The sequence below is a fragment of the Gasterosteus aculeatus genome, chromosome 7 (genome assembly GCF_964276395.1).
Source record: "Gasterosteus aculeatus chromosome 7, fGasAcu3.hap1.1, whole genome shotgun sequence".
NCBI classification, from domain to species: Eukaryota; Metazoa; Chordata; class Actinopteri; order Perciformes; family Gasterosteidae; genus Gasterosteus; species Gasterosteus aculeatus.
Genome location: NC_135694.1, coordinates 2,056,202 through 2,084,150, shown reverse-complemented (window position 1 = coordinate 2,084,150; position 27,949 = coordinate 2,056,202). Strand labels below are relative to the sequence as shown.

General features: G+C 49.8%; 1 protein-coding gene across 3 annotated transcripts; it reads left to right on the top strand.

Annotated features, from left to right (window-relative positions):
• Nucleotides 1-27,413, top strand: col4a5 (collagen, type IV, alpha 5 (Alport syndrome)). 3 transcript variants are annotated; one of them, XR_013468128.1, is made up of 50 exons: nt 1-410; nt 9,460-9,516; nt 9,609-9,698; nt 9,938-9,982; nt 10,287-10,331; nt 11,123-11,185; nt 11,440-11,493; nt 11,585-11,611; nt 12,062-12,142; nt 12,526-12,588; nt 12,694-12,729; nt 12,854-12,895; nt 12,989-13,081; nt 13,424-13,477; nt 13,593-13,649; nt 13,889-13,933; nt 14,030-14,083; nt 14,184-14,225; nt 14,522-14,615; nt 14,906-15,193; nt 15,280-15,369; nt 15,464-15,534; nt 15,644-15,835; nt 15,915-16,083; nt 16,397-16,489; nt 16,590-16,694; nt 16,834-16,931; nt 17,113-17,263; nt 17,347-17,460; nt 17,648-17,815; nt 17,954-18,043; nt 18,299-18,445; nt 19,187-19,285; nt 19,390-19,479; nt 19,574-19,713; nt 19,796-19,922; nt 20,001-20,180; nt 20,268-20,318; nt 20,410-20,595; nt 23,231-23,364; nt 23,453-23,525; nt 23,647-23,718; nt 23,814-23,942; nt 24,026-24,124; nt 24,231-24,443; nt 24,914-25,091; nt 25,176-25,290; nt 25,391-25,563; nt 25,697-26,475; nt 27,080-27,413. XR_013468128.1 is itself a non-coding variant. In XM_078105409.1 (49 exons), the coding sequence occupies exons 1-49, from the start codon at nt 321-323 to the stop codon at nt 25,776-25,778; spliced, it is 4,986 nt and encodes a 1,661-aa protein (XP_077961535.1). In that variant the 5' UTR covers nt 1-320; the 3' UTR covers nt 25,779-27,413. The 3 variants fall into 3 exon arrangements, 2 of the variants coding, with proteins under 2 accessions (XP_077961535.1, XP_077961534.1); XM_078105409.1 differs by having other exon boundaries at nt 19,187-19,268; nt 19,436-19,479; nt 25,697-27,413; XM_078105408.1 differs by having other exon boundaries at nt 25,697-27,413.
• Nucleotides 27,414-27,949: the final 536 nt, after the last annotated feature.

Sequence of the window (27,949 nt, the reverse complement as noted above, 5' to 3'; positions counted from 1 at the left end):
CGGGGCGGGAAGTAGATCCGGCAGCGCAGCGGCACGTCGAGGAGAGGAAAAGTTAGAGGCGGACTGCAGAGGCGCACGGTGCCAGAGCCAGGACCACTGGGAGCCTCTGCAAGGGCAGCGACAGCCGACGCGCCGGGAACAAGTGCCCTTTTCTCACCAACTCCATCTACCTGAAGAGCGAGCGTGCAGCGGGGGGGGGGGTGGGGTGGGAAGGGAGGGGGGAGAGAGCGAGAGAAGCGGGGCTATGACACGCGAGTAGGGAGCGCAGTTAAGAGAGTTCTTTGACGCAGGCGGATCCTCGTTTTATTCACCCCGCCGAGATGAAGCGACCCCTGGGGAGCCTGCGACGGCTCGCGGCGCCTCTGCTCCTCTTCGCCCTGTGCGTCGCGGTGCAGCGATCCGAGTCTGCGGTAAGTGCGCTCCCCGGTTCTCTCCCCCCCCCCCCCCCCCCCCCCCCCCCCCCCCACCCCCCTCACCACCACCACCACCCCCCGTGTGCCGTTGCAGCGCCTCGTCCTGTACGTGTGTATTTATATGCGCGTGGCCGCTCGGACCCCGGAGAGGCTCCGCTGCTCTCAAGTCAGCCGGCGCCCGGACGCCACCGGCTCCACCGGCGGCCCCCGGCTCCCACCGGCGGCCCCCGGCTCCGGTTTATAAATAGAGAGGCTCGCTTTATAACAAGTGCATATCCTCTAACGCTTATAACAAGAATGTGAATAACCCTGTTGCATCGAACGCGCTTAAGCCGAACACGCATCGCTCATTTTACTGCCTCGTTCCTTAGTCTGCTTTGTAGTTTCATGGAAGAGGTTCCCTGCGCGGTCGCGGTTCTCCGTCCCAACGACGCCCGCGGCGCGCGGCTCTCGGGCCGCCTCGCGCTCTTTTATTCTACTATTCCACCAGACGTGGACGAAACGTGAACGGCGTGCGGGTGATTCGAGAACACACCAAAAGGGGGTGATTTCTGCTGTTGTCCGCCGCCCGTTTGGCCCTAAAACGCGCGGTGCGTAATTGTTACGTTCGGTGGCATCCACTTCCACGTCCCGGAGGAGCGGGGCTGTGCGGTGGACGAATCTCCTCTTTGCAGGTGTGTTTTTGTGGTACACGAACACGTCTTTATTGCATCCCAACACCGGATCGCGTGCAGGAGACCCGCGACCCGCCGCGCGCGCGCGCATCGGGGTGGAACGTCCCTTTGCACTCGCGGTGCAGGATGCGTTACTTTAACCCCGCCGCTCTCTGCTACTTCTCCCACCACAGGGGGGCGTCGACCCCCCCCCCGTCTGCCTCATGTCATATTCCAACAGGCCGCCATGAATATTCACACGCTCATTAATAATTCGCCGGGGCTACAGTTGCGCAACGAGGTCCCGCCCACACGCAGCGCGTCCAATCAGGACTGCTGCTCATCAGCATGTGAGGTGTGAGCCTGTAGCACTTTTTTAAGCGCTCATTGGAGGCCTTTGCGCATTTTTAGGCTCGCATTGCGTACACGTCACTCTGCTATAAGGTGTTGAAAGTTTGAAAGAGGCTGCGTCCCTCCGGGAGTTTATGCATCTTGTCCAAACAAACAACCTAAAGTGTGAACTCTGGGACCTTTCTGCTGTCCCAGTGTGTTGCTGCAGCACGAAACAGACTTAATGAAGATGTTTTATTCATGAACGCGCTCGTGTTGTTTAACCAGACGTGCATAGAGGGCTTCGCACATATTTAACTAGAGGTAAATATGTTATTTATTAGTCTCCAACTAGGATGGACGGCGCTCCCGGTCACATGTTTACTTCGGCGCTCAGCGGAGATCTCTGAGGTCTGTTACCGAGGGATGGAGGGAGGATGCAGGTGCAAGTTGTGTGGACTTTCTCCACCTGGTTCTGTGTGAGTTGCACTCTCTCAGCGACGCCCCCTAGTGGAGACTGTATGTGCGACACAACGCCTCCAAATACTTTAAATAAGAAAGGGGGAGGGGCTCCTCGAGTAAAAACCTTCATGTTACTCTTATAGTAAACATAAAGTAGATGATTGGAGATGATCATAAAATAAGCAACTATACACGTACGCGTCTTGTTCGTCTGCTAATAATCCATTAGCCTTCGATAGAGCGTGTGTGTGTGTGTGTGTGTGTGTGTATAGTCCCGGCCGAGATATGAATCTACCTCAGTCAGGTGAGGGAGTTCAGCCGTAATGTATACCTGGGGGTTTTCCTTTGAACCCGTCATGCCGCGCAACCACAAACACACACTTCATTTGATGCATGCTTTCCTGTGAGCGTGCGCACACACACGGGTTGCCTCACCTTTTACACGTCCCAGGTGGAGCTGTGTGTGTGCGTGTGTGCGCGTGCGTGCGTGTGTGTGTCACCCTCTGATTGCAGAGATACGTCTGCAGAGCTGCACCTGAGTTTGCCTGCTCCTGTGTGTGTGTGTGTGTGTGTGTGTGTGTGTGTGTGTTGTATTGAAAAAATGTCCTGGCTTCACCAGTTCGTTGCCATTCATGACGCTGCAACGAGTATTTGTTTTTTCCAGTGTATCTCGTTTTCTCTCCCTCCGTCTCTCCCCCCGTCTCCCGTCTCCGTCTTTGTGTTTGTCCTTGAAGGCAAATTCCATCTTTATCTCACCTGCTGGGAGAGATCGGCTCCTCAAACCTGCACCGACCCCATTTAGCTCCCTTGTGTCGTTCCCAAGCAGTACTTTGTGTGTACTTGTGAGTCGTCGTGGTAGAACTCACGCTGCCGTGTCAATGAGCCGTTCGGATTAACAGGTGGGGAGAAAAGTCAATGTTTAGACGGCTAATTACTTCTATGCAGTACTTTCACTGCATGCAGGAGGGGCAGAAGTACTACTAGCTGTAGCAGCAGAGTACCCTTTGTTTTAACACTGGTACTAGTAGTACTAACTGCAGTAGCTGATGGGCCTAGCTCCACTAGTAGGAGAACTTTAGTTAAGTAGCATTGGTAGAAGTTGCAGCAGTACTTTGAGTACCAGTGGGTGTGTTAGTAGTAGTAGTAGTAGCAGTATAACTAGCAGCAGTACCTGTAGAAGAACTACTTATAAGTTATACATTTTAAATGTTTAATCCGCGTCCTGCTTCGTACTTTTCTTCCCGCCGGGTTCGTTATCATAATCTCATTAAATGAGATTATTTGCGTAAGACATCCGTCTCCCTCTGGTCGGTAAACACGGCGCGTTTGTTGGAGACCTCGCTATTTGCTTCATGCATAAATGTTGTTAATAAACCCCCCTTCCTCCCCCCTCCTCCCCCCTCCTCCCCCACAGCTTACGTGTATTTTTGCTTTGTCGCTAACAACAGTTTAACGATTAGGAAGCATTCCGCCAACGTCTGGTGTGTTTTAATACGGCCGTATCGCTTCAGATTTAAAAAAATGAAGACGTGTTTCTGGTAATTCCCACAGCACCAGTAGAAGAGATCATCGGGCTTCTCTCCTTCAGAGACGCTCACGTGGGATCCGAGGTGGTTTCCGGAGGGGAAAGTTGAGTCTGTTTGTCCGATCTCGTCCTGGGGATCATCCAACGCTTTACTAATGTTTGCATGTTAGCCAGGGACACATCTGGAACACGATTCATGCGATGTTTGTCCGATAACCCGACCGCTGCGTAGGCGGCAGCTGTGCGAGTGGAAGACGTCGGATCGGCGCTCGGCTGGAGGCCCAGGGACAGATTTACGTATTGAAGATGTTTATTTGTTTAAAAACATTCCAATGATATTCTGTGTGTGTGTGTGTGTGTTGTGTGTTGTGTTCCAATGGCCCAAGTCCACCTACACTGCGATCCCAGGACATACCCCCCCCCCCCTCCCCTCCCACACACTCCACAGCCAGAAGGAAAAACAGAGCCCTGCTTAAGGGACAAAGTGGGAAAAACACATCGCTTCAAGTGGGAGAGAAGCAATAAAGAAGAAAAAAGAAAAAAACGGATGAAGGAGAGCAAATCAATGCGCACGGAGCCGGGGACTGAAACAGGGAGCATTCCTTCTTTCTGCAGAAGAAGAAGAAGAGGGGAGGGGTTTAAATCTGACCTTTGGTCTACTCGTTCCCCCTCACCTGCTGAAAAGTCACCGTGTTTCTTCCTTCTTTCCTCTTCTCATTTGCCCAAACGCGTGTTGTGGTCCAATCCGGGCTTCCAAGTGAAGCTCCAATGAGAGTTGGAACTTGTGAGTGTCTCGCTGACACCGACTCAAGCAATCAAAGTATCAAGTCCAAAAAGGCTTTTATTCTGAAGAGGTCAAAGGTGCCAAAGTAACGCGACCGGCCAACTTCATGTCATTTCTCCACTTGTTATTTCACTCATGAGGGGTTCTGATCGCAGACGACGCGTCGGGGAAACCGCTATTCTCCTTCTTTTCGTCCCACCAGATCCGTTCATCTCACACGGGGGGAGGGGGGGGAGCTGATGGCGAGCGGCGATTAAACCCGCATGCACGCAGCCGAGCGCGCAGTCTGCGGCATGAGGTCGCCTCGCTCTCTCTAATGCACCTCTCTCTCCCTCTCTCCACCTGTTTGTCTGATCACACATCTGAGGAGGAAACAGGGCCGTCTGCTCTTTGCCGGACACCATGGATGCATGTTTGGGCGTTGTGGCGCGGGAGGGTGGAGGTGTGGAGCCGTGTTGTTGCAGCACTTGGAGGTGGGAGGCAGCCTGTTTCCAGTCAACAAGCCGCCTGCTAGAACAGCTTGTACGTTTCCTTGGGAACCGTTGGTCCTCATTTTTCCAAAGGAGGCTGTTGGTTGGACCCTTCGTCACGTCTCGCGTCCGTTATACGTCCCGGTTTAATACTTTAAAGTGTTTTCATTCATCCCTGGTCGAGCTGCAACCGCTTTATGATTTATGGTTATGGTTAAACGTCAGTGCGACGTTCCATTTACTGTCATTCACACACATTCACGCTGCTTTAATCCCGATGCACTGGTTCCTTCGCCGTGTCTCCTTCCTGCCCCGACACGGGGATCACAGCCCCCCCCCCCGGGGGGGGGTCACATCCTAATGACCTGCACTGCACACGGAGTAGACACAAGAAGCTGTTTGTACTCCACGCCGAGCTGCGCGGCGCCGGAGGAGCCCGGCCCTGACCTAATCCCGGGGCCCGGGCAAGCGGGCCCGGCTGGAACGCCGCTAAGCCGCTAGCGTGCGGCGGGGGGGGGATAACGCTCAGAGCGAGGTGCACGGCGGAGGCACCTGACGCCCCGCCGGCCAGGCAGAATACTGTTGTTTCTTCTCTTGGTGTCCTGTTTTGGATGCAGAGGGGCGATTGTGCATTCTTCAGGGCTTACGGAGGCTTGTTGTCCTCGCAAATCCAAAGTCAAATGGCATTCCTAGAAAAACAAAGATTGCAGGTTTATTGAGGAACTGAAAAACATTCTAACTTGCTTTTAAAAAAGATTAAAATCAGAATAACGCATCATAGCGTCTGAAAGGTGCATCGGCCCATTGTGGGCGCACATTTTCCCTCCCGAGATGAGACGCTGAGATGCCACGGCCGACTCCGTCTCCAAAGATCGCATCGCGCGGCGAGGACGCAGGGAAAAACGCAACTCACTTCGTTTAGCGCGTCGAGCCTCCTGAGGCCAACGCGCAAACACCGCTTTGAACGCTTTTCGTCTTTTCACCTGCACGCCGCCGTCTTTCGCCGCGCGCCCTCGGGTGGTGAAAGACCTGCAACTGCAGGTGCTACGGGTAGAAACACGCGGTGTTCCGACACCGACGCTTCTGCACCATCGAGCACGGCAAAGACATGTGTTCCATTGGGTCTGTCCCCGTCTTGTCACGACCCACAATCCTCTGCTCAGCAGACAGACGTCCCAGCTCAACGCTCGCCGCATGTGACGGCAGCTGCTGTGCCAACTAACAAAGTAAAAACAATATGACTTTTTTGCACTAAATAGAAGCGAACGTTTAAGACCAAATGTACCTTAGTTTACCTGTAAGTGGTTGTACTCGACTCCCCCCCCCTTGTCCTCCGGTCCCCTTATCTCCCAGATAAAGAATCAGGACATCCAGTGCTTTCTTGTTTTGTCTACAGCAGAGGCTTCTGGGTAAATATTTAGCGTCTCACCCGCTCTCACCAACAGCGACGCGCCTCCTTTGCAAAAAGTTTAGCTTCTCCCAGTTCTCCTGGGATTTGTTTGGAGAGACGACGACCCCCCCCCCCCCCCACACACACACACACACACACTTATTGTGGGGCTGTCTGAGCGTGGACCCCGAATGCATTCCTGAACCCCACAGGCGTGATCTCCCCCCCCCCCCACCCGCCCGTCCCTCCTCACTGCATCCAGGTATTCAGCCGGGGCGAGCCCCCCGCCGCTCCCCCGCCGCTCCCCCTCTCTAATTTCTCGTTGCCCTCGGCTACGAAGCGCCGTGCCAAGCGGTGATGTATGTGGCGCTGCAAATGGGATGGAAGCGGGGCAGGTTTGGACCTGTGTCGGGCCGTGCCGCGCCGAGTTAGGCCGGGGAGGGTTGTCGCGGGAGGAATTCAACCCCCCCACACATATCCTCCCCCCTCTGCTGACTAGAGCCACAATAGATCCGCGATGTCTGCACGCATGCCTTCGATAGGAGCAGCCTGCACCAGTCGGGTGATTATTTAGAGCGAATATGAGCTTCTCGTCACGCCGATGATCAATGAACACAGTTTAATCCACTAAGAACAGATTCAACCACTGGTGTGGACGTCGTCTGAATGGAACCATGTCCGGTGGCTCAAGATGCTTAAGTGCGTCCCCCTGCAGGTATCTCTCGGGGGGGGGAGACCCCATGAAGAGGCAAGAGGGGGGAGAAAATTGTGCTCAGAAGAAAGAGAATTCCCAGGAATATCAAGGGAATTCCTGGAACAGCGCTGTGGCACGACAGCGTGTGTGTGTGTGGGGGGGGGGGGAGAGTCGGGGGTCTTCTGAAGGGCCTTTTAGTCAAAACACACGTGGTCGGACTTTTATTTTGTTCTTCGGTCAAAGTGAAAAAGTCCAGCGGCGATGAAAAGGGATGAACACACACATTCTACACAGGCGGTAGAACACACACACACACACACGCACGCACACACGCACACACACAGGTGCTGAGCCACGAAAGACGCCGGGTGAGAACCGCGTGTGAGACCATGTGGGAGTTAAAGCGGGTTAAACGATGGAAACACACACTGTGCCTCTGCAGCTGTGTGTACCGTTAATGAAAGTGTTTGTGTATCTACACCGTGTGTGTGTGTGTGTGTAGCTGTCTAATCATCAGTCTTTGATGAGCGGGGGAATTCCAGTCTCGCCAGTCTAATCCTCGGGTACATGCCTTCCGCTCCCCCCCCCCCCCCGCGCCTCCTCACCTAGCATCACTTTGCACACACCTGTATCCCCCACATGTCGCATGCTGTTATCCAGCAGCGGGAGAAGAACCTTCATATTTAAATAAGGCCTCATCTTCAACCTAGGACGGTGCGCATGGAGCCTCCGCCCGTCACCGCTTCACCTGTTTGCCGCCCACCTGCGCTCAGGCCGCGGGGCTGGCGTCAACGGGGGGGGAGGAGGAAAGCGGGACGGCGGTGAGGAGAGCGTGCCGGGGAAACGATGGAGAGAGCTGAAAGAAAGACGGAGGCCGAGAGAGTGGAGCACATATCTGCAGCTCACTGACCTCTCTTAAGTGGATTACATGCCCCGTCAGTGCCCGGGGGGGTAAATGAGAGGCTGGAGAGGGGCAACAGCAGGCAGCGGCTTTTAACTCCCTATTTAAGCACATTTATCGGTTCATCTCAGAAGTATTCAGATCTTTTACTAATGTACACGCGCTGATATCAGAGTCGCTGCAGCATCCGAGCACAGTGGTTAATTTAGTGGTTAAGTTAATTCATCCAAAACAAACCAGTGGTGTAAAGTGCTCAGAGACCAGAACAATGTATCAAAATGATTAAGACTTGTTACATTATAACGTGCAGCGACATCACGGAGGAGCTCACATGTCGACTCAACGAGGAGATTATTCATAGTATTCTTCAAGTAAGCCAGCAGTGACTTTTAGAATAGTATGCATGAAAAACATTGAATGTGCGTGAAATATTTCATGTGCTTTCTGCAGTTTGTTGACACATTTTTAATGGTGTGATTTGCTCTTTGCGTATTTATTGTTGGGCACCAAGAGGCTGAAAGGAGCATTTATGAGTTTATGGGCAGAAAGTTAAAGATGATAAATGTGTGTGCGTGTGTGTGTCCATAGTAAGAATGTTTTAAATGCGCATTAAAGCAAGCAAGCCATGTCATGCTTTTCTGGATTAAACACATGTCCGCAGGGTTGAGATGGCAATGAAAGCGAGAGAGGGAGAGGGCGAGGAGGGCGAGCTGCAGGGCCGGGCGTGGGAGAGCAGACTGCATTGAGCTGTAGCAGACCAGACACTAATCTGGAGATTCAGGGCTTGTAAAAACACCTACACACACACACACGCAACCACACACACAGACGCACACACTTGGCCCGATACCCATGTGCAAATGTACTCGTGCGTGCACCTCTCTGCCCTCCAGTCCAGACAACACCAGTTAGCACTCCCGTGTTTTCCGCGTGAGACATCGGGCCGATTTTTAAACTCCGGTGAGGTAACTGCTGTTTCCGGGAGCCAGGATGTTGTCACAAAACAAACGGCGTCCCTCCGGTGATCTCACTGTGGGAGTCGCTGAGCTGAGACGGCGGATATGAGCCTGCGATGTCACGGGGGTTCAGCGCGACCCCATCGGGTCACGCGGCGTGTGGTCGGCAGGTTCTGCGCCGCTGCATTCCGGGTGCGTTTTGGGCTTTCGGGGCTGTAGTTGGTTTCTCACAGTCCTCACTACCCGAACACCGCGGCGGCGCCCTCGCGTGGCTCCACGGTGAACTGCAGCTATGAGCCTCCCCCGTCCCGCTGGAATGTCCCAGAGGGGTCGGCTCCGACCATTAAAGCAGAAGCGCCGCGAAAGCCTTTAACGCAAACATGGGCAACAGAAAGAATGCCGACTTGACTGACGCGTCCCGTCCTTCTCAGCCGCCCTCGGCTGCCTGGCATGCGTGCAATCGATGCCCGTCCGGCCAATCCGCCCGTGTCAAACACGCATGTGGGAAAAGTTCATCAGCGGCCTAACGAGCACACTGGAGCATTCCTTTGGGGAGATAAACGTGTTTTATTTTGCGATGATCGGTATTTGTTTGAGGTCAGCGCGGCGCTCCGATCCGCGATGACCTTGCGCATCAGCGTTAAACAAAAAGAAATGTGCTACTTCTCTGTGGGAACACTGGAGTATGCAGGAGAACGCGCTCACTGGTGGAAAATACCCAGTTTCACTTTTAGATGTGCAGAATATTGTATTACAGCAGATAAAAAGATATGTTTAAGGTTTTTTGTATATTGTATTGACAGTGTTTCTGGCCACAATAATTGTTTTATCATGAAAATGAGAGTACAAGTGGATTAAAGTTGACTTTTGTCCTTTAACAGGCTTGCCACGGCTGCGTGGGATCCACATGTGACTGCAGCGGAGTGAAAGGAACCAAGGTCGGCAAAAAGACGCCCGGTATCAAAGCATTCTTTACCCTTTGGTCCTTCAGAAGATGTTTGTTAACGGTGCCGGCGTCTCTGTCCCGCAGGGCGAGCGGGGTTTCCCGGGTCTCACCGGACAGCCCGGAGTCCCGGGGTTCCCCGGCCCCGAGGGGCCGATCGGGGGCAGAGGAGAGAAGGTGGGTTTGGCATCGATGTCGGTGAAGTCGAACAAGGATTCGAATCGGACCACGTGAGGTTGAGAAGGGAAACCACGATTTGAGGCCGGCCTAAAGGTCGACTAAGTCCTGAAAAAGAGAATGAGTGAAAAAAAAAGGGAGAATCTGATGGAAGTTCTTTGGTAGAGAAAGACTTTGATATCTTCGTTGAAGATATTATTATTATCTGATCCGGTGTGTTGTGTGTTTTTCCCTCTCAGGGTAGTGATGGACTGCAAGGACCTTATGGTCCAAAGGGAATCAGAGTAAGTACATTATTATAATTATTATAATGTATCATTTTCAGGCTTCACTTTAGAGACAAAATAAAAATACTTTTTACCGTGGGCCTCAATGATCGTCATTCCTCATTCGAAGCTTAAAAAAAGGTTAAAAAGGAAGTTTATATCTCAGTTAAGTTGTTTTTTTTCCCAATGAGGTATAATAAGCTCTTCTGACCAGCAGATGTGCACATTTCACCTCATTAACAGTCACTGAGGTCGTGAGGAAGCTACAAGCCGACGTGTTCTTCTGCTGCTTTTATATTTTTAACATAATTTCTCTTAACAGGGACCGTCTGGATTGCCGGGATTTCCAGGAACACCAGGACTTCCGGTAAGTTTTCCCAAATCTTCTAAAACCCGGAGGTGGAACTACGATACTACGAGGTAGGTATTGTAAATATATATATAGTGTAATTACAACAACTTGTATGAAACCTCAAACTATAATATGAGAGACAAAGCTTAACGTTAACTTACAGCTTTGTTCCAGGCTAAACATTAAACGTTATTGTTTGCGTGTCCACCACCGTATTCATTTTATTGTTCACACAAAAACATAGTAAATATGGAAAATTTGGAATTAAATGAAAAACCCCACTTTACTACCGGGCTTGGTCTTCTTTATTTTAATAATTTACCCAGGGTTAGTTTAACGACAGCTCAGTTAGCGTTAGCTGGAGAATATATTATGCTAACGTTAATTGTTACCCACTAATGCTATTCACAAAGAAATGCTAAATAATCAATAGCACACACTTAATCACACGACAACACAAGGAGGTTCTGACCTGAAGGGGGAGCTGTGGAGCTCCTCAGTCCTGCTCCAACCTCTCCGCGCACAACCAGTCTGCTGAGCCTCCCTTTCCCAGTACTCCCAGTCCACAAAGTCCTCACCGATGGTAAAAGTTAGCATGTTAGCTTTAGCATGCACCTGTCGGGTGTATTTGATTTGGGTCACTCGGATGTACGCATGGACCCATAAACTAGTAATTAATTCTGGTATTATTCAATCTTTTTTCAGTCTATTTAATCAATAATCAGAATCTAATGACATATTTATTTGTTGTGTCTGTTTTATATGTTATTTTGTTCAACCTTTCGGTTTGCTTCCTGTTTCTTCAGGGTCTGCCGGGGCAGGACGGACCTCCGGGCCCGAGAGGTGTTGCAGGCTGCAACGGGACGAAGGTATCTGATGGAAAGTCTTTCAGAAATAAGATAACGAAGGCATTCTGATCAATTGACGGTTAATTCAATGAATGCTAAAAACAAAAGCAGCACTGTCAGAATGAATATAAAATATTTCTCTGATTTATTTTCATTATGAGAAGGCCTCTGTAATAACATAAACGCACCCTTTTATGGGCTACGTCCAAATATTAATATTACACATTTCAAATGATCTACGTGTCGTGAGTTAATCGTGTTTCTACTCTCTCAAGGGGGAAATTGGTTACCCGGGAAATTCAGGAATTCCTGGCCAGCCGGGCCGATCTGTGAGTTCAAGTTAAAGCGTTGAAGCAAAAGGTTGTTATCTGTTAAACAACACATCTCCTTTTAACATGTCCCACTTTCTCTCCTGCCTAGGGCCCCCCTGGTGTGCCAGGAGAAAAGGTAATCATTTTCATTGACACACATCAAGGTCTAATCAGCCGAGGTTAAAAGCACCTGTGTGGGTGTTGATCAGGTGATAGAATCCGGTGCAAGGCACTAAAACTAAACCAATAGCTAGAGGGATATACACGGCTCACATGGGCAAAAAAAAAAAAATATATATATATATATATATATATATATATATATATATATATATATATATATATATATATATATATATATATATATATATATAATTCTTTTTTCAATAAAATAGATTTGTTTAAATGTTTGTGACTTAAGGTCTAGCTGCCTTTTGTGTTTTGGCCACAAGGTGGTGCTGTTTATTTTGGAATTCCACAAGACAGGAAAATTAAAGGAAAAACCAACTCTCAGAACTAGAAGATGTTTCTTAACTTTGATAAAAACCCTCCGACGTTTCGTGTCTCGTGTTTTTCTCCCCGACAGGGCGACCCAGGTGACGTGATCTCCGCCAATCGCTTTGGACAGCAGGGAGCGGTGGGATTGCCCGGATTGCCCGGCATTCCTGTGAGTTTTTTTCGGTATATTCTTACCTCCTCAAAACGCAATGTGCGTTATATATTTAAAAGTTTTCCAAGATAACGGACATACAAAACCTCATATAGCTTCAACAAAGAGCTGAAACAATGTTCACTTTTTAAGATTTTAAACCAAATAAGAGGGACCTCCTAAGGAGTTATTTATGTGGATATACACTTATTATTCATATGCTGAAATATTACAAATATATCATGTATTTAAGTAACTTGATTCTGCAAATAAAGACTCATTTTGCAATATATGATCAGATATTGAAATAAGCCCAATGTCTGTTATACAAACTATGTAAAAAGTTGTGATAATATATGAATATTCAATATAATAACACCTGTGATGTGTTTGTGTCACAGGGAGCTCCTGGACCCGCCGGTCTGCAAGGTCCCCTCGGTCCTCCAGGACCCAGAGGCTACGAGGTAACGCCGCCACCAGCGGCAACAACCTCTGGCTTTTAGTATTTTACATGTATTTTCTTTTTAACGGTAGTCCCAACAACATTGTTTCCTTGTGTTGTTTTCAAGGGTTCTCCAGGTCCTCCAGGTCTCCCCGGACCAAAAGTGAGTTCAAACGTTGACAAAATAACTACAACAGGGAGAGACATTTTGTTATTGTGTTATTGTTGTTTATCGTGTTAATCAATGTGTCAAATCAACATTGAGCTTTTCCTGCTTGCTCCATCAGGGAAACATGGGATTGAACTTCCAAGGGCCCAAAGGAATGAAGGTATTTACCGCATTACCAGAGTCAAAGTTAGTAGAAATGCTTCAAATGTGACCGTTAATCTCATCTGGTGTGTGTGTGTGTGTGTGACCACAGGGTGAACGGGGCACGACAGGACCTCCTGGTCCTCCGGGGCAAGTTGGGGAGCAAAAGGAGGCAAAAGAGACCGTGATTCAGAGAGGAGACAAGGTAACATCAGCATTTAGAGATCGGGAAATACACAAAGCACGTGGCGCTTTGGTTCACTTGTGAAGCTGAGCCCAAATAGGCCGACTAAAATCATTTCATTTGGCATAAGTAAAACAATATAACATTTTAGTGTTTGTTTTGGCCGAAAAACAATAAATAAATCAATGTTTATTAAGCTTTTGTTAGTTCCCTACAAACAGGTGGATGCTGCATATTTCACTTCGGCCACTAGATGGCGACAGATACTTCCAGCAACCAACCCTCTTGTCTTTGCTGTTGGGGGTCTTGGATGATTCATGAAATCAAACAGTGTTGAGGAAACTCTGAATTCTTTCTCTGCAGGGTGATCCAGGTTTCCCCGGTCCCCCAGGTGACCCAGGCTACCCAGGAAACCCTGTAAGCGTTATTTAAGTCTACAAGCATCGGGATGTTATTGATCCCTTGAGGCAATAAGCGCTCCACATTATGGAAATGTAGAAAGAGAAGAAACACTTGTTGCTGTTATTTGTAGGGTCCCTCGGGTGGGCCGAAAGGAAGCAAGGGAGAACCAGGTGAAGCAGGAAAACGAGTAAGTACAGATCACACATGAACAGAAACACAAATGTACTTCTGGTATTTCCCTCTGACTACACCTACACTCTGTGTGCTTCAAAGTACTTATTGGATCATCCAAGACTAAATTGTCCTAACTTAGAAATAACAAGAAATATTGTAAGGTACAAAATTTAATGATGGAGGCACAAGACCTCACACACATTTTGGTTACATTTACATTTACTTAACAACTGTTTTTTCTTCTAACTGCAGGGCAAATCAGGCAAAGATGGCGACCCCGGCCCTCCAGGCTTCCCCGTGAGTCCTGCCCCCAAAGCCATACAATCCAATGAGATTATTTTTTTATTTCTTATTGGGATGTAAAACTTTCTGTTTTCCTTTTTTCACCATCAGGGAGGTAAAGGAGACCCAGGCCTGCCAGGCCCTGCCGGCAGAGATGGAGAGAGAGTGAGTTTTCTACCACTTATCACACTACTTTCATCAAGCGATGTCATGGGTTGTTTTGACAACTTCCCCGTGTCCGGCCCTCTTTTTTCTTTTTTTTTAGGGGCTGAAAGGTGATCGTGGGTACCCAGGCCCGCCAGGAGTGGTGTGTATTCTACTTTCCTCTCATTTAACAAGACAATCTGAACTAAAAATCTACTCCTAGCTGTTACTCTGTCGCTATCAGCAGGGTTTGTAAAGTTGACTGAAAGGTGTGTAACGTGACCAATGAAGAACCAAACTTGTTCCTTCCAAATAAATGAATACTTTTAATATTTTTTATTCCATTTAGATTTTTTGAATGTTTTTCTCGATAAAATAAATACACGCTATCTTGGTTAAAAGAATCAAATTCCTGAGACGAGTGGCATTTCTGATTATGTCTCATTTGGAACCCGCTAGATAATCGGTGGGACACCAGGAGGTCTGATTGGCCCGAAAGGAGAGCCCGGCTACCCCGGCTCAGCCGGAATCAAAGGAGACCGCGGCCAACCAGGTAGACACACTCACACAGAACATGTGGCGTGAAGGCTGAATCCCCATCGCTCAGAATGCCGGCTCAAGAACAGACAGTGACGCAGCGCGGTTGCTAAGCGACTCGCTCCAAATAGGAAGTCGAAAGAGAAACGGTCGTCCAATCATATTAAATGAAATGTAGGAATGAAACGCCTCTTTAGTTGGTGACCAGGTTTGTTTCTTGGAAGCATCCGGTTGCGCTTATGTTTACTTGAGTCCATTGAGATTTTGGAGATTTGGAACTAACACGCTTCCGTTGGACCTTGCTAGGCCTATCGGGACCTCCGGGGGAACCGGGTCGCCCGGGTACTGGAGGTGGAGGTCAGCCTGGACCTCCCGGCTACCCAGGAGAGAGAGGGCAGAAGGGAGACCAGGGCACCGTAGGGATTTCTCTGCCAGGTCCGCCAGGACGTCCGGGGTCTTCTGGGCCCCCGGGCCCGCAGGGGCCCCCCGGACCTCCGGGCTCTTCTTCCGGAGGAACAGACTGCTCCACTGGAGTGCCCGGGATTCCCGGCGTGCAGGGAGAGAGAGGCTACCCAGGAGACCCCGGCTTTAAAGGTCAGCACAAAAAATCACCAGATAAAGAAGTGGAGCCGGTCCGGAAACTGCAGAACACCGACCTCAGCGAGCTCTTGTTCTTTCAGGCGAAAAGGGCGACACCTGCGTGAACTGCTTCAGAGACACCTCCGGCATCCCCGGACCACCGGGACTCGCGGGACAACCCGGATTCCCTGGTAACGCCCCCGCAACACACTCTCGTCAGCCAGAGCTTTGTGATGAAGCCTCTGGAAGTTGGTACAAAGTTTCTTCTTCCCTCTCGGCCTTCAGGATCTCCCGGCTCCCCAGGGATCAAAGGAGACCGAGGATTTTCAGGAACGCCTGGGGCCGTCGGACCCCCTGTTAGTACTTTTTACTTTTCCTACAGAGGCAAATGTCTTCTTTCAAGTTGTCAACTGGGGAAGGAGTATTCGGTGTAATCTTCTTGGTTCTCTTTCTTTTACTCTGCAGGGTAACCCCGGCCCTCTAGGTTCCCCGGGATTCCCCGGAGAGAAGGGAGACCCAGGCGAGGTCATCGCAGTTGACGGTGGCAGGGGAGAGAAGGGTGACACCGGTTTCCCCGGATCGCCCGGCCTTCCCGGTCTGGACGGTCGACCCGGTCGCGACGGCCAGCCGGGCTCTCCCGGCGCCAAAGGAGCACCCGTAAGCCAGCTTTCGCCAAGTCATTTCGATCCGATGGATCCGTCCTCCGTCCGTCTCGCAATGAACATGTGTTCCACAGGGCTCTCTGCTGGTGAAAGGAGAACGAGGGCCCCCCGGTGAGCCCGGCTCCTTGGGTATCCCGGGAGACAGGGGTCCTCCGGGAGGCCCTGGTTATGGACCTCCGGGATCATCAGGAGAGAAAGGAGTCCAGGGCGTCTCAGGAAGACCTGGAGGTCCCGGTTCGCCCGGTAAGAAGGAAACCTCACATTATATGTAGTGACGAATACGACTGAATCGATATTAAAGTGTTAATGTGACTAATGTTCTAATTTGTCTTTAGGTTGGCTCTAAACAACACATCTTTGTTTAAGTAGAGAGAAGAGCTATCAACACTGGACACATTTACATTACGATGCGTTCAGGCTCTTCTCAGTAAAAAATTATTATCGCAACGATATCCTGCAGTTTTCAAATTTAATCTGTAATATTTGTTTCTGAATCCGGCTGCTCTGAAGGTGAAATTTTCTCAATGAGATTCTCTGTTTCTCTCTGCCCCTGCAGGTAGCAAAGGGGAACCGGGCGTGGCGGTGTCTGAGAAGGGCAATCCGGGAGATAGGGGACCTCCAGGCACGCCTGGACAGCCCGGCTTACGAGGTACGCGTTTGTCTTTTTTATTTTTGATGCGTTGTTTCCGAGCATTGCTCGCTCAGAGTAACCAAGGTGACGGATGTTTCTGTCTTCGTCCGGGCGTCAGGTAACCCAGGTCAACCCGGACAGGACGGTTTCCCCGGTTCACCGGGAACTAAGGGGGAGCCTGGACTCCCCGGCATCGGACTCCCGGGACCCCCTGGAGTCAAAGGTAAAGACGCTAATGAAACACTTACTTCTTCCTCTTCTCTCCACCTCTCCTTGACCTTCATCTCCTCCCCTAATGCATCTAATGCCTCCTCCTCAGCCGTTTTTGTCCTCATAACCTTTCCTCCCCTTCCCCCTCACAGGGTTCCCAGGTGTCGCAGGCCAGCCAGGATCTCCTGCCGCACCAGGCAGACCAGGAGTAGATGGACTTCCTGGCCAGCCTGGATTTCCTGGAGCAAAGGTATGTAGATAAATGGACGGATAAAATACCTTGGGATATTCAAATCAAAAAGGGAAATACCAAAAAGAAGGGAAAGTGAAATCCTAAACACAAATACCTTTTTAAGCAGATGGGTGAGAACAGTCTGCTAGTGAGGCATTCACAACTCCTCCTCAAACACGCTGTGCTTTGTGTGTGACAGGGGGAGCCTGGCTTTGGCCTTCCTGGCCCCCCGGGTGTACCAGGAGCACCTGGAGCGAAGGGCTTCTACGGACCGAAAGGAGACCCCGGCTTCCCCGGAGGCCCCGGCTCACCCGGGCGCTCTGGATTCGATGGCTCTCCGGGATCGAAAGGTATTCTGCGGTTCCGCTACTCGCATCCGTCCGCCTAAACCTCGTTAGAGCCGAGGTTGACTTTCTCATCCGTCTCCGACTAGGTGAGCCCGGATCATCGGGCCCACCTGGAGCTCGTGGCCCACCTGGAATCCCCGACGCCGGTGCAGTGGGGCCGCCAGGACCACCTGGCCTCCCTGGCCAAATGGGACCTCCAGGTCAGACACATAGGGCATACATTTTTATCAACGATAAAGATTATTTGTCTCAATAAGAGGAGAGGGTTGTATTTTTTCAGTGTTTTGCGACATTTATTGTTTATTTGGTTGGACAGTCACCCTGGGCCGTGCATGACCACCCAACTGGTTGATTTCGCGCCTTGAAATCTCTGTGTCATCATTACAGGATATCCCGGATCAAACGGAGGGAAGGGAGACCCGGGCCCTCCAGGTCTAGACATCCCAGGTCTGCCAGGAGACAGAGGAAGTCCCGGCTTCCCAGGTTCCCCCGGAGCGGTCGGAGCGCCGGGACCTCTCGGAGGACCTGGACGGGACGGCTCGCCTGGTCAACCGGGTAAGAGCTAATGCTGAAACCAATAAGGGTTAGCCAGTTGGATGACTAATGATGTGAGTGCTTCGTGTACACCTCGGGAATATATGAGGGAGTGACTTATTGACTATTTTCATTTCCTGCTTTGACGTGTGGCTGCAGGTCAGAAGGGAGACATGGGTCTAATGGGATCCCCAGGACCCTCTGGAGGACCAGGAATCCCAGGAGGGCCCGGCGCCCCCGGACCCAAAGGTGTTCACGTGTAACAATAAAGAGCCTTAAAAGGCATTAATCACACAGCAGTTACCACTTTGTATTATTTTGATTTTTTTAATGTGAAAGGAATAAAGTATTAAACTATTGCTATTTCTCTTTATTAAATGTAATTTTGGATCTTTCAAATTTTTTTATACTCAATTCTCGATATGACAAAACTTTTACTTGAGAGTCTTTAAGATCTCGACGGCCATCACCTAACGTCTCTGATGGTCACGTTCTCCTCTGCAGGCGACTCTGGGTTCCCCGGCAGAGACGGGAACCCTGGCGGTACCGGTTTTAAAGGTGACAGAGGTGAACCTGGCCTCCAGGGACCCCCAGGAAGCAGCCAGCGACCGGAGAATTTAAAAGGATCCAAAGGAGAACCTGGACAACCAGGTACGGCTTAAAAGACCTTTGCTGAAGACTAAATGTAACACACATACAAGTAGACAACATATCTTTAATTACTACTCATAATTAGGGATGAGTATGGTTTGGGTTTTTTCCGATACCGGTGCTAAAACGCTACCAGTGCCTAAACGGTGCCTGAACCAACTTATTTAAAAAAAGGACATAACAATGATTGATGAAATTACAGAAGGCAAGTTATTTTCTTCGAATTGAACAATATATTAACCATTTAAAAATACTGTAAATATAAATAAATAAAAAACACCTTCCAAAGAACAATATATTAAAAGTTAGAAGTCAGATATGTAACATATATTGAAAATCATTCATGTTGGATTGACGCTCCTTGTTTGTCTCGATGTATTGTTGTCATGGTTGGCGTGCTCACCTGTGTGCACGCACGTGTCTGCCTGTGTCCATCGGGACGGGCGCAGCAAAAAACGTATTACTACTATTACTAATTACGGAGGGGGGACACTAATTGAAATAAATAGACGGTAGATGGTCGCTAGCTACTGTAGCTACACTAGCAGTAAGCTATCGGTAGCTGCTGGGTTTTTCAGTTTTCAGTTTTTCAATCGGCTCAGGCACCGAAACGCACGTTGTGTTTCGGTACGGTAGATACCAGTCGTATAGGAACCGGTACCAATATGGCACCGGTTTTTGGACCCAATCCTACTCATAATATTAAATGCGCTTTGTATTTCTGCTGGGTTTTTTCTACAGGTTCACCAGGTTTTTCAGGTGAGAAAGGCATCGCTGGTCTTCCCGGTGACCCCGGGCCGGGGGGATTGGATGGACGTCCTGGGAGTCCCGGACCACCAGGTGTGTGTTTTATCTCCCAACGCATACACACACACCAGTGACATGCATACATCTATGAACTTGTGCAAATGGATTCCTAATGGGCCGTTTCCTCTGTGCTCCAGGTCCCAAGGGAGATCCTGGTCTCTCAGGTGGGCCAGGTGGTCCTGGAGCTCCAGGACTAAAAGGCAGCATGGGAGAGATGGGTTTCCCAGGTGGGTTAAAGCTCGTACTCGGTTCCTGGCGACCTACTGAAACACGTGATTTCTCTGCCATAAGTGCTGATGTCCAACTCTTATGATGCCACAGGACCATCTGGACAGAAGGGTCTATCAGGTCAGCCGGGTAGGTCTGGATCCCCGGGACAGCCGGGAGGACCTGGTTTCCCTGGAGCTAAAGGTGAACCAGGCTCTGCTGGAGTTGGACCCCCGGGACTATCAGGACAGAAGGTACTCGACTCAACCACCTAACATATCCTAAAACTGCTGATCCTATACTCGCACCTAAAGGATTGTTTTATTTCTCTTGTAGGGGGAACCAGGTCAGTCAGGGTTCCCAGGAGGTTCAGGACTTAAAGGAACACCAGGATCACCCGGTCTCCCAGGTGTTCCAGGAGGGCCAGGGCCCAAAGGTGACCCCGGGCTCCCAGGATTCCAAGGTAAGTGTTCCACTTCGGCAGTCCATAACATTTAATCAATCGGCTAGTTATAACAAAGTCCATCTGCCCTGCTGTCAGGTTCACCCGGTAGCCCCGGTCCTAAGGGTCTTGACGGTGGGTTCGGTAGCCCAGGTCTCCCCGGAGCTCCCGGTAGACCGGGAGAATCCGGTCGACCAGGAGGACCAGGGTTCCCAGGAGACAAGGGCCAGGCAGGTCGGGACGGCATCCCGGGACCGGCCGGAATCAAAGGAGACCCAGGTGAGTCCCCGGTCTGTGACTTAAACTGTTGACTCCAGTGTGTCATTGAGGCTAGTTTCGATAAGACTCCCTTCTGATCTACTCCAGGGCTTCCTGGTTATGGTGGACCCGGCTCTCCTGGGCTTCCCGGGCTGCCAGGTGAGCAACCGTCCTCTTTGTGTAACAGTTTGCTTGCTGCGAGTATCGTTTCCGCACTGATTTTTAACAGTCCACTTTATCTCTCATTAAGGTTCGAAGGGAGACCCGGGTCTTCCCGGCCCACCTGGGGTCAACGGATTCCCAGGATCCAAAGGAGACCCCGGTTTCCCCGGATCTCCTGGCCCTTCAGGCAACCCCGGTCCAGCCGGGCCTCCAGGACAGGTTCTGCAGGGCCCCAAAGGACTCCAAGGATCCCCTGGGCCACCAGGGAGAGGAGGTAAAGCCTTTGGATATAGTATTTGTCCCCACATGTTCTGCCAGTAGTTGCTGCCTGGTTTTCTGATCAATTCTGTGGGACCTAGAACCAAGTGGCGGTTTGTTTTACTCACCTACGGTGACAGACGGGTGGGGTTTATTGCTTTGGACAATCAAATTGCAGTTTGCGTCCAAATGGTCTTTGGATAACTGGTATATTGTACGTTTAAATCATTCAGCCTTCAGAGTATTCAGTCTTCTTCAATCTTACATCTGAGCTGTAGGAGTTTTTCATGGGTTTACGTTACACATTGCGCTCTTAAAGATGCGTCACAAACCACACAGCAATCCGAAACCCTCTCTATGTAAAAACTAAAGGGAAGGCGTCACTGAGGAATGACGGATGTTGTGAGTTCATTCACTTCTCCTAATGGCCGAAAACCAGGCAGCAAACGGCAGAAACCGCACTTTTCACCACGTGAATGCCTCCATCTCTGTGTAAGTTGATTTGCATGGGACGTCGCACCAATCGACCACCATCACACCGCCGTGTTTGAGTCACTGAGCACGGATGATTAAAGGAAGGGTCGCGATTGTTCACCGGGGTTCGCCCCCGAAGCGAGCATGTGTTTGTGGCACTTTGTTGTCTCAACATCATCATTGTTTTTTTGTTGGGTTCTTTTTTGTTGTTGTCTTTTTTGTTTTACACCAATCCATCCGTCCTCATGTCTTCTTCACCCCCCTCGCCCACGTCTCCTGATCCCACATTCATGGGGGAAGCTGATTCATTCATTCATCTCTCCACAGCCCTGAAGCACTGTACTTGTGTGTGTGTGTGTGTGTGTGTGTTCAGCCTTTAGTGTTTGTGTTAAATCATGTTGAAGAAATGAGACCCAAACCCAACTGAGAGTTGGTTGGCTTTGGGTCAGGCCTTGTCTTGTGTTTTGTCCCACCAATCGGTCCTCTGCATGGACACCGTTTGTCCCGACACCCCTGGACACGCTGAGAACAAGCCTAACACAATGCTGGGAAGAGTGGGCAGTCACGACGCACACCCTGCACACATGGTAACACAAAACAACCCCGATTACACCAAATCTAGTGGGTTTTTAAGTAGTTTAGGTTCAGTAGGAATGAATAAAGACATCAACACACGTAGGACCCATAAGCCTTTATGGAGGGTCTTAGTTCTATTATGACGTAGATTGTGTACTTTCTAAAAGCATCTGTCAGCACTGACCACACACCAGCACTGCGTTGGGTTAGTAAATGAAAATGTTTCTTCCCCGGTGTTCCCGTGACAAAATGATGTCATGACCTTGTACCCTCCTCCCCCTGTATCTCTGTGGCCCCACCCACTGTGGTGTGGCCCCGCCTCCTGGTGTGATGACTCGTGCGTCGGGCTGCCGCAGGTCCCTCAGGTCAGATCAACGACGTCCGCTGCACGTCAGATCGGTTCCTCCTTCCTTTCATTTCTCCTTCTAACGACTTCTTTCACTTTCCACGCACACCGATGGTAGTGTAACGCACAACAAGTAAGCACTCTTAAAATGAGCAAAAGGAGGCGATCGTTGTGTCACATTCAGCACGTTGGGCACAGTAAGCATGTCATCTGGATCACAAATACAGATCTAACCTTCAGAATGCCGTGATTATCGCATCTGACGCAATAGAACTAACTCACTGGAACCGTTAGATCACGTCGGTAGTGTCACACACTGGGGTTCTGTTTGTGTTGCATTGTTACTGAAATGCTGTTCCGTACGTTAGCGCGGACGTCATTTAAACGCCCTGCAGCGTCGAGACCACGGTTTGGTTTGTCGAAACGGGATTATTAAAACTATTTCTTGTCGAGGACGTATTAAAGACAAGGAAGGGAAACTGCACTTACTGAGTGATCGCAGCTGCTCGGTGAAGACTTCGTCATTGGACGAATATAAGTCGCAGGCTGTCTTTAGTTAAAGCCTCCTCTCTACTCAGAGATAGAACGCTGTGTTGAGTGTGACTGTTCCCATAACAACTGCTTCTGTCTAAACCTCTTTCTCTTTTTTTGCCCTCTGCCGACATCCGACTCGGCTTTCCCTCGGAATTCTGGGAACCGTAGGTCCTCCAGGTTAGACTCCAGTGGTGTGATGGATTGTGTTTGTGCTCCTTGTGGGGAAATGAAGGAAGGTGTTTTAATGTGTACTTTGTTTCAAGGCTAACATCTTTTATTCACATGACGAAGAGACAATTTGTGAGTGAGTGCTGGGCTCTGTGTGTTCTTTTTTTTGTTACCCCTTCTTTACCCTACAGGACCGACTGGACCCTCGGGACTCTTCTTAAAACACTCGTGCACACATTTACACCCACCTGTGGAGCATAATTGATCTTTGGTTGTCTTTCTCTGTCTCTTTTTGTTGCCTAATTATATTATTTATATTGCAAGCTTCATTCATTTAGTTTTTTAGGAAGTGAGATTATGGTTTGGTTTATCATTTTCAGTTTTAAGCAAACATTGAATTTTAATCATTTAATCAACTACTAAATGGGGACAAAATGCCTTGTTTTTGTTGTATTTCTTTTTGTTTTATTGAAACTATCGAGCATATACTTGTAGGTGTATTTATATTATAATTGTGTGTCTGACCATTTACTTTTGGCGTCCCCTTCTGAAGGCTCCCCTGGCCCTCAGGGTCCCCGAGGGCCCGCAGGAAGCGGCGGCGTTAAGGGAGAGAAGGGCATTGCCGGCGCTCCGGGACAGCCCGGCTTTGCTGGACAGAAGGGAGACAGCGGCGTTCCCGGGTTCCCAGTACGATCATTTGGATCATTTTGAACTTTGTGAAGTAAAATGAAAATGTCTTCCTAAAAGGGACTAATGTGGACTTCTTTCTGAGCAGGGCCCCCCTGGTCAGCCTGGAGGTTCAGGTCAAAAAGGAGACATCGGTCTTCCTGGCGTTCCTGGATTCCCCGGTTAGTCCTACTCTGTGACGTCATTGTAGAGCTTCCTTCCTGCTGCCCAGAAGCTTATTTTAATAGTGTGAATTCATCATAAGCTATGCCCAAATGTTTGTGCCCTTTGTCTTTCTGCCAGGGCCGAAGGGCGACCTGGGAGCCCCGGGAGGAAACGGCCTTCCTGGAGACCCTGGAGGTGTCGGACTTCCTGGTGGGCGAACACAGTTAATCAGATCATCATCAAAACATCCAGAAGGATGAAATGCCTTCTGAGTGTGTTAGAAATAATCCTTTTTACCTTTTCAGGCCCTCCTGGTGAACCCGGCTTCGTTCGGGATCCCGGTCAATACAAGGGAGCCAGAGGAGCCCCCGGGGTTCAGGGCCCGCCTGGTGGTCGAGGACTTTCCGGCACCCCCGGGCGAGACGGACGTCCAGGTGGGTGATTGTGGACTCTCAGAGGCAGAAGTCGCCGTCATTGTTGCAATAAGAGATGAATAATCTCTCTGTCTGCCTGTCAGGTGAGCCTGGTGAAATCGGGGCCCCTGGTCCAGAGGGTCCTCCCGGCTTCAGCGGCCCACCCGGCAGGAAGGGAGATAACGGACCAGCTGGTCAGCCCGGTGGGTGAAAAGGGAACCGGACACACACAACTCCCAACATTTTCACAGTGACTGTTTTCCAGCAGTGAGCTGAACCCGTGTGTCTGCCCCTCCCCCCCGATCTCAGGTCAGCGTGGCTTCTCTGGTCCCCCCGGTTCAGACGGCCCTCCGGGTGTCCCCGGCCCTCCGGGATCGGGTTCCGTCGCCCACGGCTTCCTGATCACGCGCCACAGCCAGGGCCAGGATGTGCCCTTCTGCCCCCAAGGGACCGGCCTCATCTACGAGGGCTACTCCCTGCTGTACGTGCAGGGCAACGAGAGGGCCCACGGGCAGGACCTCGGTACGAACGCACCTCAGCACCCTACACGCGACGCACGCCGGCTATAACACCGTCCACCGTTACTATCGCGATGCAAAACATCTGCGTCCGCGCTACAAACGCTGACCAGGCCAGTAGGTGGCAACGAAAGCGAATGTGCCCGTTCCAGAGAAGAAGGTTCTGAGCGTGCTCAATGAGCTTAATTTCTCTCTTTTTTTAATATTGACCAGTCAGCGACCTCCGGTTCTGCAGAGGGAAGTCGATGCGGAGGTGTCTTAAAACTAGCATTCTATCTACTGACCAGCAGGGGGCGAAAAGGCGCCTGCTTGTACGGAGATGAGAATCTTGACTCACCCCTTCAGTAAACAGTTCAAACACGCGTTCATATATGTATGGGTCGAGTCGCGGCATCTCATCTTGCTTACGACACCCTCACCGTACCACCTGACCTCGCCTCCCCCCCCCCCCCCCCCCCCCCCCCTCTGACACAGGCACGGCCGGCAGCTGCCTGCGCCGGTTCAGCACCATGCCCTTCATGTTCTGCAACATCAACAACGTCTGCAACTTCGCCTCCCGCAACGACTACTCCTACTGGCTGTCCACGCCTGAGCCCATGCCCTCGTCCATGGCCCCCATCACCGGAGAGCGCATCAAGCCTTTCATCAGCAGGTAGGGATGGAGCGGATGGAGGGGATGGGGGGGCACCGAGGCGAGGCGAGGGAAGGTGTTTGACCCGCCGTTGTCTGCGTCCAGGTGTGCAGTGTGTGAAGCTCCGGCCATGGTGATCGCGGTCCACAGTCAGACCATCCAGATCCCCAGCTGCCCTTCAAGTTGGGAAGCTCTGTGGATCGGATACTCCTTCATGATGGTACGCGGAGATGCGCTCTGAAACAGGGGGGGGCCCCCGAAACGCGGAACGCGCCGCCCTTTAACTCTCTCTCTCCCCCCCCCCCTCTGTGCCTCCCCAGCACACCAGCGCGGGCGCGGAGGGCTCCGGTCAGGCCCTGGCCTCCCCCGGCTCCTGCCTGGAGGAGTTCCGCAGCGCCCCGTTCATCGAGTGCCACGGCCGAGGGACGTGCAACTACTACGGCAACTCCTACAGCTTCTGGCTGGCCACCGTGGAGCCGTCCGAGATGTTCAGGTAGGGGGCGGGGGGGGGGGGGGGGGTTCAGTCGGGGGGGAACAAGAGGCGCCCGATGGATGTGAACTGGACGCTACCTGGCTTAGCTTTTACATATTTATTTACACATGCTCATCCATCCCCCCCCCCGCAGGAAGCCCCAGGCGGAGACTCTGAAGGCGGGTAACCTACGGACGCGGGTCAGCCGCTGCGTGGTCTGCATGAAGAGGACGTAACGGCACACCGCAGCACAATCAGTAACGAGATGGTTGGGGGGGAGGGGGGAGGGGGGGGGAGCGGATAGGCCGCGAGGTAAGAGGCGGAACTCCAATGGTGCATCGTCTTCCGGATTCGAACCATCTTACGACTTTAAACAATGGTGCTACTGTGCGACACAGCTTAAAGAAAAAAACAGAAAATTAAAAAAAAAAAAAAAAGACCCAAATAAATCTTACATTTATTCTTTGTTTGTCTTAAGAAGTACCTCAAAATGAAAACAAGAGAAATATCCACTTAAAGGTGCAATGATGGAGGTGTGACAACATTTCTTTCATTCTTTCCCTTCCTTCGCGTTTCCTTTTCTCTTTAAAAAAAAAAAATCACTTTTGAAATTGTGAACCGTTTCTAGGCAGAAGATCCCTTTTCTTTCCTGTTTTTTTTTAGTTTTGTTTTTTTTAGCCTTATTGATTAGGAGTGGATTACCAAATCGGCACTTTGACTTCGGAACATCCAAGATGAGAGACGCACTGACGACGAGCTTTTCCTTAGTGAGGCGGACTTTTCTTTTTTGTTGTTGTTTCTACCAGCTCTTCATTCACTCGCTCCTCCTCTCTCTTCCTCCGTCGTGTTTTCTGTGGTTCGGCGTTTGGTGGTAGTGACCGTGCTGTAGCCCCGCCTCCTCGCCACCGGCCCCAACGCCTTCTTTCTCTTTTTGTAAGTAATAAAATGTGTATATTGTGTAAAACACCTTCTCGTTCTTAGTGTAGACGGGCCTGAATCGGTACCAGCTGTATGTTATAAGACACATTTACAGGTTGTTGTTTTTTTGCTTACACACAAACAAACACTCACGCTCTCTCACACACACACACATTAACGTCAACGCTCACTGACACACATCCACTCAGATATTGTACAAAGTGAGGCTTTTATGAATGAAACAGTATTTTATATATAATAAATATATATTTGAAAAAGAGGATACAAAGGTATATGAACTTTATTCGGCTGTGGGGAGATTTGTTCGCTGTTTTTCAAACACAAAAGTCGGGCACTTCACTGAATTCTAGAGCGCAGACGGGGCCACTTTCCACTTCCCAACACAACAGTCCTGTGTTATATTAACGACGCCAACCGCCTTTTGTACTCAATTTGTAGAATGTTGAACTGAAATTAAGGGGATTTTTAGAATGTGTAATGATTGGGGGTCTTTACAGATAAGAAGAAAAAAAAAGATTTTAATTGAATCTTGGCCCCTTGATTAGAAAACCTTTTTGTTTAGTGTGTTTGTGTTTTTTTTTGTTTTTTACATTTCCAGGTGCTGGGCTTTGTGTGTAAAAAGAGGCCCGGAGGTGTGTTGGGCCCGTTTTTCACCTGAAAACCTTCAAATCCACTTTGGCTCGGCATTAAATCCACGATGGGTCGTGTTGTTCACGCTCGACCGCGTCGGAACGCAAGTGAAAGAATCGGTGCTTTTAAACCAGCTCCTCTGTACGCAAAGTCTAAACTGCTTTTATCAATTCTAATGACGTCAACCGGGGTGCGATTTAAAAAAAAGTGTATTTGTTTTCTTTTGTTTATTTTACATGTTATGTTATCCAGAAGTTGTTATAAACTTTTAAGACTGAAATAAATGCTATGTCCAAAGTGAAGTGAAGTGTGTGATTGTCACAGAAAGGACCCATCAACACATTGAGTTTATTGGTTTTTTCATCTCCAGCATAAACATTTTGTAGAGTCAGCAGGTCGTTCAAGCTGCTGATAAAAGAAGGAAAATAGTATTAATGAGGTGTGAACTCTGCAGCAAAGAGAGTCCGATTATTAACTATTTTTAAAATGTTCAAATACGTTAATTTATCAATTACGTTGATAGTCAACACATTTTATCATTGTGAGTGATTTAGTGCAGCTGGCAGTAAGTCACCAGTTTCATATCAAATGTCAGGCAGTCTGCAGATAAACGGGGACCTGGTTGTGTCCCGCATGTAATACATTTATTTTAGAAATCATCGACTGAAGCGGAGCTACCTGATATTTAATATCGATATGAATTGATCTGCTTTTAGAGATGCAGTACTTCGAATCGGCCGCTAGATGGCATCGTTTTCTAATCTAAATGGATTCCAAAGATCTCCTTTCTTTTTGTTTGCGTCCTTTCCAAGAATCTCTCTCTTTCCGTGGGAATTTA

Excerpts from the sequence above, each read along its gene's own strand:
- col4a5 (XM_078105408.1), top strand. The coding sequence starts at position 321 with ATGAAGCGACCCCTGGGGAGCCTGCGACGGCTCGCGGCGCCTCTGCTC. Across the intron at positions 12,896-12,988 it reads AAGGGCCCAAAGGAATGAAG|GGTGAACGGGGCACGACAGG; the intron begins GTATTTACCGCA and ends GTGTGACCACAG. Across the intron at positions 13,082-13,423 it reads TGATTCAGAGAGGAGACAAG|GGTGATCCAGGTTTCCCCGG; the intron begins GTAACATCAGCA and ends CTTTCTCTGCAG.